This window comes from Trachurus japonicus, chromosome 7 (assembly GCF_045865225.1).
Source record: "Trachurus japonicus isolate A0001 chromosome 7, Traja_1.0".
In the NCBI taxonomy this organism is placed as follows: domain Eukaryota; kingdom Metazoa; phylum Chordata; class Actinopteri; order Carangiformes; family Carangidae; genus Trachurus; species Trachurus japonicus.
In genome coordinates this window covers 32005959-32018891 of record NC_140913.1, presented here as the reverse complement: position 1 = coordinate 32018891, position 12933 = coordinate 32005959, and the positions used below count along the sequence as shown (strand labels likewise).

At 40.3% G+C, this 12933-nt stretch overlaps 1 protein-coding gene across 1 annotated transcript in view; it reads left to right on the top strand.

Moving 5' to 3' along the window:
- The first annotated feature begins 5157 nt into the window (after nt 1-5157).
- The window catches only part of LOC146985133 (uncharacterized), an 18809-nt gene continuing 11033 nt past the window's right edge, over nt 5158-12933 (top strand). The window contains exons 1-14 of the mRNA XM_085783239.1: nt 5158-5189; nt 5919-5945; nt 6056-6260; nt 6361-6417; nt 6966-7131; nt 7275-7399; nt 7482-7593; nt 7692-7874; nt 7995-8111; nt 8211-8343; nt 10077-10178; nt 11205-11313; nt 11491-11656; nt 11707-12803. Coding sequence (XP_085639365.1) covers nt 5165-5189; nt 5919-5945; nt 6056-6260; nt 6361-6417; nt 6966-7131; nt 7275-7399; nt 7482-7593; nt 7692-7874; nt 7995-8111; nt 8211-8343; nt 10077-10178; nt 11205-11313; nt 11491-11656; nt 11707-12803 — 2624 coding nt within the window. The 5' untranslated portion in view covers nt 5158-5164. The remainder of the gene's footprint in view (nt 5190-5918; nt 5946-6055; nt 6261-6360; nt 6418-6965; nt 7132-7274; nt 7400-7481; nt 7594-7691; nt 7875-7994; nt 8112-8210; nt 8344-10076; nt 10179-11204; nt 11314-11490; nt 11657-11706; nt 12804-12933) is intronic.

The window sequence follows — 12933 nt, the reverse complement described above, 5'->3', positions numbered from 1 at the left end:
ATATGTAACTTTTAAAACATAATTTACTCCTGTCAGCATTAATATTTTTATATTTACATCAGAACTGTCAGATTGATAACCATGATCTTTCTGTGGTTCAAGAGATGTGTTTGCATCCATATCTGTCAGTACAGATTTTCATTTTTATTACTCCATCTAACAGTATACATTATAATTTGACAAACACACTGTTGTTGTTTTTTTGCTGTTGGTTTTTTTGTTAATATTATAGGGTGTATCTTATTCACTTGTGGCTAAAGGTTCTTGTTCTGTTTTCTGCCATTACTGAATTCCATAAGCCACTTTTGCTCATGTGTGTCATTCTTGGTGTATCTAACCCTATTGTTTGGACATGTGCTTCTCAGTTTTTATTGAGTCATCACAGTCTTACAATAAAATGGTGAATGAAAGCAATACTAGTTTCCAACTTTTTTTTGCATTTATTGAAAATAGAGGAAAAAACGCTTACTGTATTATCCATAGTGTAAAAATTTAACTTTATCTTAAACAACAACAAGCCATAACTTTAAAACAATAATTACTTTACAGACCAGTAGGGTCTGGTCATATATGTTCTTATGTGTGATCATTAGATTACATTTTCCAAGTTTCCAGGTCTCATGCTCAGGTTGGGGCAGGATAAGTCAATGATCTTAATCATCTTCATATAAACTTACCTGTATGTAGTCCTATTAGTTAATGTCTGATATGGTTTCATTTAAAGGTTTAAACTACAACAAAAAAACAAAGTAGACACGCACATCACACCAACGAGGGCAGGTGCTGAGTACAAACAATAAGCAAATTAAAAAGAACAAAGGTACTCGTGACTCTGCAAGAGAGACAGACAGTCTGTCTGATGAAGAGCAAACCCCTATTGCTCGAAACATACATTACAATTAATTATTACGCTGAGTCCTGCAGAGTCGCGAGTACCTTTGTTCTTTTTAATTTAAAGGTTTTTAATGAAATGACATCATCATGCCAGCAGCCCCTTGAGGGGCAGCGTATTATCTGGGCAGCGCTCTACCTCCCCCTAGCGACAAAAGTGGGGTTTGACCCACCTATATTTGTAATGCTCCCTAAGGAGCCAGTGTGGTTTTGAGCTCCCTCTGTGTGCAGTGTACCAGTTCCCGTTGCTGTGCAGTGATTCCTATGTGCAGTGTGTTCTCCTTGTTTGCAGTGTTGGTGTTGCCGGATTGGTGGAGTACCCGCTGCCCTCATTGGCCTGCTGGCCACAGACTTCCCTAATTAATCAATTAAGAATTAATTCAAAGAAAGATTTGTCTATTTATATGCTTACCTGTCTGTGGTGAGTGCTCTCTTGCCTCTAATACTGGACCAGACCGGGTTAACAAAGGTGGTGGCCGCTCGACGTTAGGATAAAAATGTATTACACTATCATGGACATTGCTATTATTAGGCAACTAGCTTCTTGCCATAGGCTTTATGAAACAATTAAAATGCTCTATTAAGCGCTGTGCCGATCGGCAATCAGATCCTCTATCAGCGATTGAGAGGACAATTTTTTTTTCTTGCTGTTATAAAACACATATAGGCTACACAGCAGCCACATCCACTGTCATAAGGTGCAACAAAACACCAGGCACGCTAGAGAGCAGCTCCTTTTTCTTTTTTGTCCTTTTTTTTTCTTGCATGTGTAGGTCCATAAAGGTATCCCTTCGGCTCTGTGTGCTAATAGGGATGTCTTCACCACTTGTGTCATAGTCAGACATGTTTACGTTAACTATCCGAGCATGTAAACACAGTGAAAACAGGTGATGGAAAGTAGGGGGAAAGTGACTGTTGATGCATGACACTGCTAATAAGGATGTCATACAGCTTTATGTCAAAAGATCCAAAATGTCCCTTTAAACCTCAGAAGGAATTCTGCAGAAGTGCTTCAACAAAGGTTCAAACTTAAAAGGCTATGAGCATCAAAATTAAAGTTAATATGCCACTGATGAGAAATACTGCTGGGGTCACTCCTGCACACACTGATGAATGTGGTGTAATTACATTGTTTTTCCTGGAAAAAAAGGCCACTCCAAAAATAAGCAAAAAAAAAATTAATACAAGATATTTTTTGCTTGTAATAAGAAAAAAAAATCTGCTAATGAAACAAGTGAAAATTCTCTTTGTAAGATTTCTCGATCACTGTGGATCGAGAAATCACTGTGATTGAAACGTTGATCAACAATAAACATTAGAGGAGCTTGATACAGTGTGCAGACTTCACTCCTTTTTTCTAAGTTAATTTTGTTTGTTGGTCCTGCACCTGTAGTGCGTTTGGATGTGTGCTCTACTCCACTATTGTGTTCTCAGCAGTTATCTGTAGTTGACCTTAGTACTTGCGAGTACCCGACCCAGTGCAGGACTCTGCTGTGAAGGTGGAGACATGCGGTGGTGGTGTATTTGCGACAATTAAAAAAGAAAGAAAGAAAGAAAGAAATTTGAAGGAGCGGTGGTCAATTTTTTTTTTTGTTTTTCTGGGAGTTTTTCCTCAGTCGATGTGAGGGTCTAAGGGCAGAGGATGTTGTTATGATGCTAAAGCCCTTTGAGACAAACTGTTTGTAAAAAAAATGGCTATATTAATTTTCGCCCTGCCCTGCCTTGCCTTGCCTAATATTATTCCATGAAACTTATGACCATATTTTCACCAATTTCAGCTTCCTCTCTCTTTTTAACTCTCTCCTCTTGTTACTCTCTGCATTCTGGATGAGCTGCCGCTGTATGATTGGATACAAAACTTGTTTGTCAAACATTTCTTGACACCACAATCACCATCCGTATTCAGAGATGATTTATGTGCAATTTAAAAGGCATGTAGACTGGAAAGACTCTTTACTTATGACACTATGGAACAACATGTGCACTATGCTTAATAGCTTAATAAGGACTAACCAGCACAACAATTTTCTTATTATAATGTCAAAATGATGCTATGTAATCATTTGACAATTAACACCAAAATGTTCGGCAACAAGTAGGTAAAATTTCCCCTTTATATTACTAAAATATAATTAGCTCCCTATCATATTATCTTCAAGACATCTCTGTTGATGCAAATGAGTTATCGGGGGAAAACTGGGGCATTTTGTCACAGAGGTAAGTTGTCACATTGGTCATAACTTCCACACCAGAAGAACTTGTGTAGGACATCTAACAGGTGCATGTGTCACTGATTCTTCCAAGGCTCTTTAGTCTCTCAGGTGAGGACAATTTTCCCACTTTTTAGTTGAAAAAGTAAAAAATCCGAACTGCACTATTAATGTAATAAGACATTGATAAGTAACTGTGGTCAATTAGATTTACATTTACCTGGATCTTTTATATATTTTCCAATGTCTCTACTGTTCAGTTCTGTGAATTTTCGTGGTTGGCCTCACTTTGAGTAATATTGCTGTCTGTTTATTTTATTAAATAATTGCTTTTTCCTTTGCTTCTTCTTGGTTTATTTTTATTCTGTCATTTGATTTACCTTGAATATGCTGCTTGTTATGTGATCTTTTTCATGTATATGATATTATATGATTATGTACAAGTATTTCAGTTGTTTTTGTTCCTTTGTGTGTGTGGGTGTGTATGTCTGTGCGTACTGTATGTCTATGTGCGTGAGTGTGTATGTATTTGTGTATCTCTGTGTGTATATTTGTGGGGGTGGGAGGTTTGGGTTTTCATGGTGTTTTTTTTTGTTGTTGTTCATGTTTTGTTCTGTTTTTGTTTTGTTTTTTATTCTCTGTGAGGCACTTTGTGCTACTGTAATGTATGAAAAGTGCCATATAAATAAAGCTGATTTGATTTGACTGATTTGTGTAAATGTACAGTTTACATGCTACAGACATTATGATAAATATAAAGTGGGATCACTGTGTTTCCTGTCTGACATTAGCTGAGTTAGAACTTTTGTCTTTGTCTCTTTAAGTGTCTAATTGCCCATTACACTGGAACCCTGCTCTAATTACCCCCCACCTTGTTTAGCCATACCCACACCCTGGAAGAGCTATCCACTCAATTTACTGTAACAGCCAGAAACACGTCAGTCATTCATCAGACAGAGCAAGAGAGAAAGTACATGTTTCTTTCAGCCTTTTCTTTGTAAGTATCCCTTTTTAGAATTACTTGTTTCTATGTATACTACTGCTATACTTCTCAAATGTTTTCACTCACTCGCTAAGCCAGACATAGGTTAGGGGGGTTAGAGCAACACTGTACTGTCCAGTAATGCTGTGTGTTTTATCTATTAAGACCATTGTGTAATTATCATTAGGCATAGAGTGGCATGGTTTCACAATACACAAATCAATTGACCAGACCCGATGGATTATAAGCATAGTAACTAGTCTGTTCAATTGCAGGTGGGTAATTTCTCTGGAAATGTTTTCTAAGTTGACTTCTTGTTTGTGTCTTCCATTTTGCACCTGCATTTAATGCATTTGTGGTTGCAGTGAATCTGCGTGTGGTGTGTGTGTCTGTGTGTGTGTGTGTGTGTGTGTGGCATTTGTCAGATGTACTGTTACATTTTACTCACTTTTATCCTTTTAATTAGAACAATGTGTTCTAAAGTTTTATTTGTGTATTGTAACATAATAAGCTTATTTTACATTTTCCAGATGCTCTTTGGTCACGGATTGAATCTTAACCGATTACCCCGACAAAGGTAAAGGAAAACATTATGCATTTAGAAAAGGGGACACAAAATAATAGACCTAAGAAAACATTTTTAAGTGTGCGTTCAGTTTTGATTATTCTAAGTACAGTTGCATTTTCCTGTCAGTAGTCTCATGCTACTGTCAAACTGCAGGGAGATAAATATAAATAAAAAAAACTATCTAGGGTAGTGACCATCCTGCTATACAACATTTTTGTCACCACTTACCTCATTATCACATGAATTATATGCCTAAACTTCTGGTATGAGGGACATGTTAAATGGCTGTCTAATTGGTGCAAATTTTTGAGGTTATTTGTTGGTTTAGAGTCACAGGGGTTACAAAAACAGATACTGAGTACTGTATATGTGGGTACTATAATGACACTGTACATTAGATGCAATGGGATCACACATCGGATGTGTTATGTGAAGATTTATGTGTAAATAATGTTTATATTTCAAATTACAATTATTTTGTTTTTTGTTTCTTTTTATCCATATAGCAACAACATGTGCAAACTAATTTTGCCTGCAGGTAAGGCACACTCATCGAGTAAATGGTTTCTTGAATAATTATTTCACCTAGATCATGAAGAGATTTTTACACTTACACTGATATTTGAAGATTTAATGGCGATTGCTCAACGAGAGAAAGTCTAATCAATGGAACCTAACAGGTGTTTGTTACAGTTGCCTTGATCTGATGTTCTTATAGACATTTACACAGCCACCATCACTTAAACATCCTGGCATGCTAACACATTTTCATAACTGTGACTGAAGTCAAAAGCGTTTTAATTTACAGCACCTATAGAGGCCTAACCTAAACAAAGACAATGAGAAGGAAGCAGCAGTTAAGAAGGCTCCAGATGTGTAGGAATATGTCAGGGATAATGCCTGACGAGGTGTCCATAATCAGAAATTAATGGACGACGCGTAGGCGTGAACCAACAGCAAAAAGCAATTATTAACAGCACTGTAACAAAAACAAAACTAAAACTAAACCAACCAAGTAGTTTTTGTGCATAAACTAACCAATATTATAGTATATGGAAGTTTGATTTTCAGTGATTATTATTCACAAATTCATATAAACTATGCAGTAGGTCAATGGATTATCAATTATCTTGAAAATTGTATGTTGCTGATTTTTAACTCATTCACCTCCAATGATGATTTTTAAAAATATGGGTTAGATAAATTTCACGTCTTGAGCTTTGTTTTTAACCTCATGCTTACCAATTCTGTCACTCTCATTCTGAAGGTCTCTGCTTGATCATCATCAGCTTGGGTAAGTTTATAACATTTATTTATCCAAATCAACTGCCTTGGGAAACAGGGGATCTGATTAAACTTCAGTCACTGAAAACTTTTAAAATATATATTTTTTCCATGTCTTAGCCTCTTCCTCCAGGCTGGTGTGTTACTATAACAGCTTGGCTGAATACAGAGCGGAGGATGGGAAGTTCATGATTTCAAACATTGATCCGAACCAGTGTACCCATCTGATCTTCGCCTTTTCTGATATAAGCAGTTTAAATGAATTGATCCCCAGAAGTGTAACGGACTTACAACGTTATCAGTCCTTCAATGAACTCAAAACCAGGCAAGATATGTAGACTTGAAATATTATTATTTTTAAATAATATGGAAATTATGTTCAGTTTTGTTTTTGTTCTTTACTTTAAACTTTGGTGCTCCCACAGAAATCCACTGCTCAAAACCCTGTTGGCAGTCGGTGGCATGACCTTTAACACTCAAAAGTAAGTTTTGTGTGGACCACTGGATCATTGTGAACAAACAACACATAAACGTGTATTTTTTTTTTAAAAACATGATGCTTTTGTCCCTTTATGCTGTATTTCTGTTCAATGCACAACATGTGGATTCAAAAATGACAGCACAAGTTTAGGTTATGTAAATTTAAAGCAACTCCCTAACCTTAATAATGCGAATTAACACTTCAGCATTGTCTAATTTGTAAAACAAGCGACTAACCCTTCTGTGGTTTTTTTTGTAAAATAATCACATTTATCACAGCCACACAGTCAAAAGCTGCCTCTACCTTGGTATGTTGAAATCAACTAGCTTTGTGTTTGCACTGTGGGATTTAGCTGGCAATATATATGTTGAACTTTAATTGTATTAGAACTATTTTACTTCAGTTGCATGGACAGCCTAAAGAAGAAATCCAAAGGAATAAGACTGAAAATTGTAATTCTTTATCCATGAAATCAGAACCATAATTTAACACATTCTTATTGTTTACTTTCCTGTGAATGTTGAGAACACTGTTTTGTATCTTTGCCAGATTCAGTTCAGTAGTGTCAACAGAAGTGAACAGGAAAATATTCATCCAGTCTGCTACCAGACTACTGAGAACATATGATTTTGATGGGCTCAACCTGGACTGGAGGTTTCCTAGAGGAGCAGGAAGCCAATCAGACAACAAGCAGAAATTCACTCTCTTGTGTCAGGTGAGATGATTTCCTCTGCCACTGTCAGTATTTATGTAACATTTTAAACTTAAGTGAAAGTGAACCATACATAGATAGTCAAGTGTGTGGGTTTTAAGATTTTAACCTTAATTGAGTCTGGACCATGATTTCTTCTTGTGTAGGAGCTCAAACAGGCCTTTGTGGATGAGGCAGCTACAAGTAACCAAGACAGGTTAATCCTCACTGCTAGTGTCTCTGCTGAGAAAGCAGTGATTGATGCCAGTTATGAAGTCGCCCAGGTTGCCAGGTAAACTAGAACGTTATTCTTCACATTTTACCTGTGATTAGCTGTTCGGGTGCTTAACATAGTCTTCTCTGCATCTTATCAGAAACCTGGATTTCATAAATGTGCTGACATTTGACTTCCATGGCCCCTGGGAAAATGCGACAGGACATCACAGCCCCTTACACCGGGGATTTAAAGATACTGGATACAATACTGTAAATACGAGGATTCATAAACTTTCTGCCAACGCTATCTATTTCCCGATGTACTATCAAAAATGTTATCCATATTGTTTTTTTCTCACACATTTAAGGAGGATGGCATGCGGTACTGGAGGGAACAAGGAGCACCTGCACATTTGTTGAATTTGGGACTGGCAACATATGGGCGAGCGTTTACCCTGTCCTCTGTGTCTACTGATGTTGGAGCACCAGCCACCGGCCCTGGTGAAGAAGGCTGTTATACTGGTGAAGAAGGATTCTGGGCCTATTATGAGGTATATTACACTGAACTCTCCATATCTAATTAATACCAATAGAAACTGTAAACTTCCAGTGTATTTAGAGTGGCAAATTTCAAATTTTTACTAAGTGTATTTTGTCTTGGTTTCTTTCAGACTTGTCTCTATATTCAAGGGGCACAAGTCCATCTGCTTACTGATCAGAAAGTTCCATATGCTGTCACTGAAAACCAATGGGTTGGATTTGATAATAAAGACAGCTTTGAAAAAAAGGTAATCATCTTTTTTAAATTTGTAATAACTTAGTCAAACTTAGTTTGAAAATTAACACACCCATTAATTATAAAGGTATTTTAACCCACATCCTCACAGGTCAGCTTCCTAAAAACAAACAACTTTGGAGGAGTGTTCGTTTGGTCTCTGGACCTCGATGATTTTAGTGGAAAGTTCTGTAATGATAGCAACTATCCACTCATCACCCACCTGCATGATCTCCTTGTTCCAGGTGACAAAAATGAAATAAGTGTCTGATGTATTCTATAGGACGAATGAGGGCGAATTTCCATTTAATTTGATGCCATCAGTGTTCATTTTAAGATCTTGATCTTAAAAAGGGTTTAATTGATATATTTGAATCTCTTTCAGAATTTCCAGACCTTAACAAAACCACAGCCTCCACCACTACAGCAACACTTCATATAACATCAGCAATACCAACTACCAAAACCATGGTGACTCCTGCTACTACAACTGCATCTTCCAAAACCACAACTCACAATAAGACAACCATAAGTCCAGTTACTACGACAGAGACTTCTGCTACTACGGCTATAATTCTGACCATGAAAACCACAAGACCAACTACTACTATCAAAACTACTGATTCCACTTCCACAATTCTGACCATGACAACCATGACTCCAGATACAACTGCCACTACTACAAGCGCAACAAAAGCGAAAACAGCTACAACTCCCACTACCACTATTACCACAGCTACCACTTCCACAACCAAAGCTCCCACTACTTCAATCACAACTCTCACAACCACAACAGGCACTACTACCACAACTACAACTCCAGCTACCATGACCACAATTTCTTCTTCAGCTACAACTCCCACCACCATGTCTCCCACGACAACAACCACGACCACAGCCCCCACTATATCAACCACAACTTTCACAACCCCAACTGCAACTACTACAAACAAAACTCCAACTACCACAAATACGAGGTCTTCCACTACATCCACAATTCCCACCACCACAACCATAACTGCCACTACTACAACCACAGCTCCCGCTACTTCAACCACAACTCTCAGGACGACAACTAACACTGCAACAAGCCCAACGCCAGCTACCACAACTACAGCCTCAACTCTCACTACCATGACCACAGCTCCCACTACTTCAACCAAAACCCCAACTGCCACTACTACAGCCACAACTCCCACAACCACAACATTTACCATGACCACAACCGCAACTGGTACTTCCACTACTACAAGTACAACTCCAGCTACCACAACTGCAAGCACAACTCAAATGGCCACAAATGCAAGTCCTTCTACTACAGAAACAAATCCCAGCACCACAACCATAACTTCCACTTCGATGACCACAACTTCCTCTGGGTCAACCACAACTCTCACAATGACAACTGACATGACTACTAGCACAATTCCACCTACCACAACTACAACTCCTGCTATTATAGTAACAAGTCCCACCAGCACATCTCCCACTACCACAACCACAGTTCCCACTACTTCAACCACAACTCTTGCAATCACAAACCCAACTCCCACTACCACAACTGCCACTTCCACCACTACAAGTACAACTCCCACTACAAACACAAGTCCCACCACCACAACATCTTCCACTACCACAACTGCCACATCCACTACCACAGATCCCACTAGCTCAACCACAAAACTCACAACCACATCCGCAACAGCAACTACAAAAATCACAAATCCAACTACCACCAGTACACATCTTTCTACTACAGTCACAAGTCCCACCACCACAACCATAACTTCCACTTCCACAAGATCAACCACAACTCCACTAAACGCAACTCATGCTACTACAGCCACAACTCCCAACAGCACATCTCCTACTACCACAGCTCCCACAACTTCAACCAAGATTCTCGCAGTCACAACCCCAACTGCCACTACTATAAGCACAACTCCAATGACCACAAGTACAACTCCCTCTACTACAGCCACATCCCCCACCACCACCACATCTCCCACTACATCAACCACAAGATTCACAACCACAACCCAAACTGCCACAACTACAAGCACAACTCCAGCTACCACAAGTACAACTCCTTCTACTACAGATACAACTTCCACCACCACAACTTCTCCCACGACCACAATCACAACTTCCACTTCCACAGCTCCCACTATATCAACCACAACTCTCGCAATCACAAACTCAACTGGCACTACTAAAAGCACAACTCCAGCTACCACAAGTACAACTCCTTCTACTACAGTCACAACATCTCGCACTACAACAACCACAACTCCCACTTCCACAACCACAGGTGCCACTATATTAACCACAACTTTTGCAACCACAACCCCACCTGCCACTACTCCAAGCATAGCTCCAACTACCACAAGTACAGCTCCTTCTACCAGAGCCACAACATTTCCCACTACCACAACTACCACTTACACAGCTCCGAGCACTTCAACCACGACCCCAACCACATCTCCCACTATCACAACTACAGCTCCCACTACTTCAACCACAAAACTTACAACCACAACCCCAACTGGCAGTACTGCAAGCACATCTCCAGCTACCCCAACTACAACTCCTGCGACTACAACCACAGCTCCCACTACTTCAACCACAAAACTCACAACCACAACTCCAACTGACAGTACTACAAGCACATCTCCAGCTACCACAGCTATAACTCCTGCGACTATAGCCACAACTGCCATCCCCTCAACATCTTCCACTACCACTACCACAGCTCCCAGCACTTCAACCACAAAACTCACAACCACAACCACCACAACTACAAACAAAACTCCAGCTACCACAACCACAGCTCCCACTACTTCAACCACAAAACTCACAACCACAACTGCTACTACCACAAGTACAACTCCTTCTACTAGAGCCACAACTCCCACCACAGCTCTGAGCACTTCAACCACAAAACTCACAACCATGACCCCAACCACATCTCCCACTATCACAACTTCCACATTCACTACCACAGATCCCAGCACTTCAGCCACAAAACTCACAACTAAAACCCCATCTGCCATTACTACAAGCACATCTCCAGCTACCACAACAACTCCTGCTACATCTCCCACAGCTTCCACTACCTCAACCACAACTCTGGCAACCCCAACCGCTCCTAGTACAAGCACAACTCAAACTACCACAACTGCAAGTCCAACCATGACAACAGCTCCCACCAACGCATCTCCCACAACCACAACTCCCATTACTTCAACTACAACTCTCACAACTACAACTGTCACTGCAATAAGTACGACTCCAACTACCACAACTACAGCTCTTGCTACTTCAAACACAACTCCCACTACTTCAACCACAAAATTAATAACCACAACCCCAACTGCCACTACTACAAGCACATCTCCAGCTACCACAACAACAACTCCTACTACTACACCCACAGCTCCCACTACCTCAACCACAACTCTGGCAACCCAAACCGCTACTAGTACAAGCACAACTCCCACAACTACAAGTCCAACCACCACAACATCTCCCACAACCACAACTCCAATTTCCACTACAGCAATTCCCATTACTTCAACTACAACTCTCACAACCACAACTGCAACAAGTACGACTCCAGCTACCACAACTACAGCTCCTGCTACTTCAGCCACAACCATCACTTCCACAGCTCCCAGCACTTCAACCACAAAACTCACAGCCACAACCCCAACTGCCTCTACTACAAGCACAACTCCAGCTACCACAACTACAATTTCTTCTACTACAGCCACAACTACCATCACCACAACATATCCCACTACCACAACCACAACAGACACTTCCACTACCACAGCCCCCACTACTTCAACCACAAAACTCAAAACCACAACGCCAACTGCCACTACTACAACCACAACTCCAACTTCCACTACAAAAACTCATATTACTTCAACTGCAACTCCCACTACTTCAACCACAAATCTCAAAACCACAAATCCAACTGCCACTACTACAAGCACATCTCCAGCTACCACAACAACAACTCCTACTACTACACCCACAGCTCCCACTACCTCAACCACAACTCTGGCAACCCAAACCGCTACGAGTACAAGCACAACTCCCACAACTACAAGTCCAACCACCACAACATCTCCCACAACCACAACTCCAATTTCCACTACAGCAATTCCCATTACTTCAACTACAACTCTCACAACCACAACTGCAACAAGTACGACTCCAGCTACCACAACTACAGCTCCTGCTACTTCAGCCACAACCATCACTTCCACAGCTCCCAGCACTTCAACCACAAAACTCACAGCCACAACCCCAACTGCCTCTACTACAAGCACAACTCCAGCTACCACAACTACAATTTCTTCTACTACAGCCACAACTACCATCACCACAACATATCCCACTACCACAACCACAACAGACACTTCCACTACCACAGCCCCCACTACTTCAACCACAAAACTCAAAACCACAACGCCAACTGCCACTACTACAACCACAACTCCAACTTCCACTACAAAAACTCATATTACTTCAACTGCAACTCCCACTACTTCAACCACAAATCTCAAAACCACAAATCCAACTGCCACTATAACAAGCACATCTACAGCTACCACAACAACAACTCCTGTCACATCTCCCACTGCTTCCACTACCTCAACCGCAACTCTGGCAAACCCAACCCCAACCACTCCTAGTACAAGCACACCTCAAACTACCACAACTACAAGTCCAACCACTACAACAGCTCCCACCAATGCATCTCCCACAACCACAACTCCCATTTCCACTACAACTCCCATTACTTCAACTACAACTCTCACAAC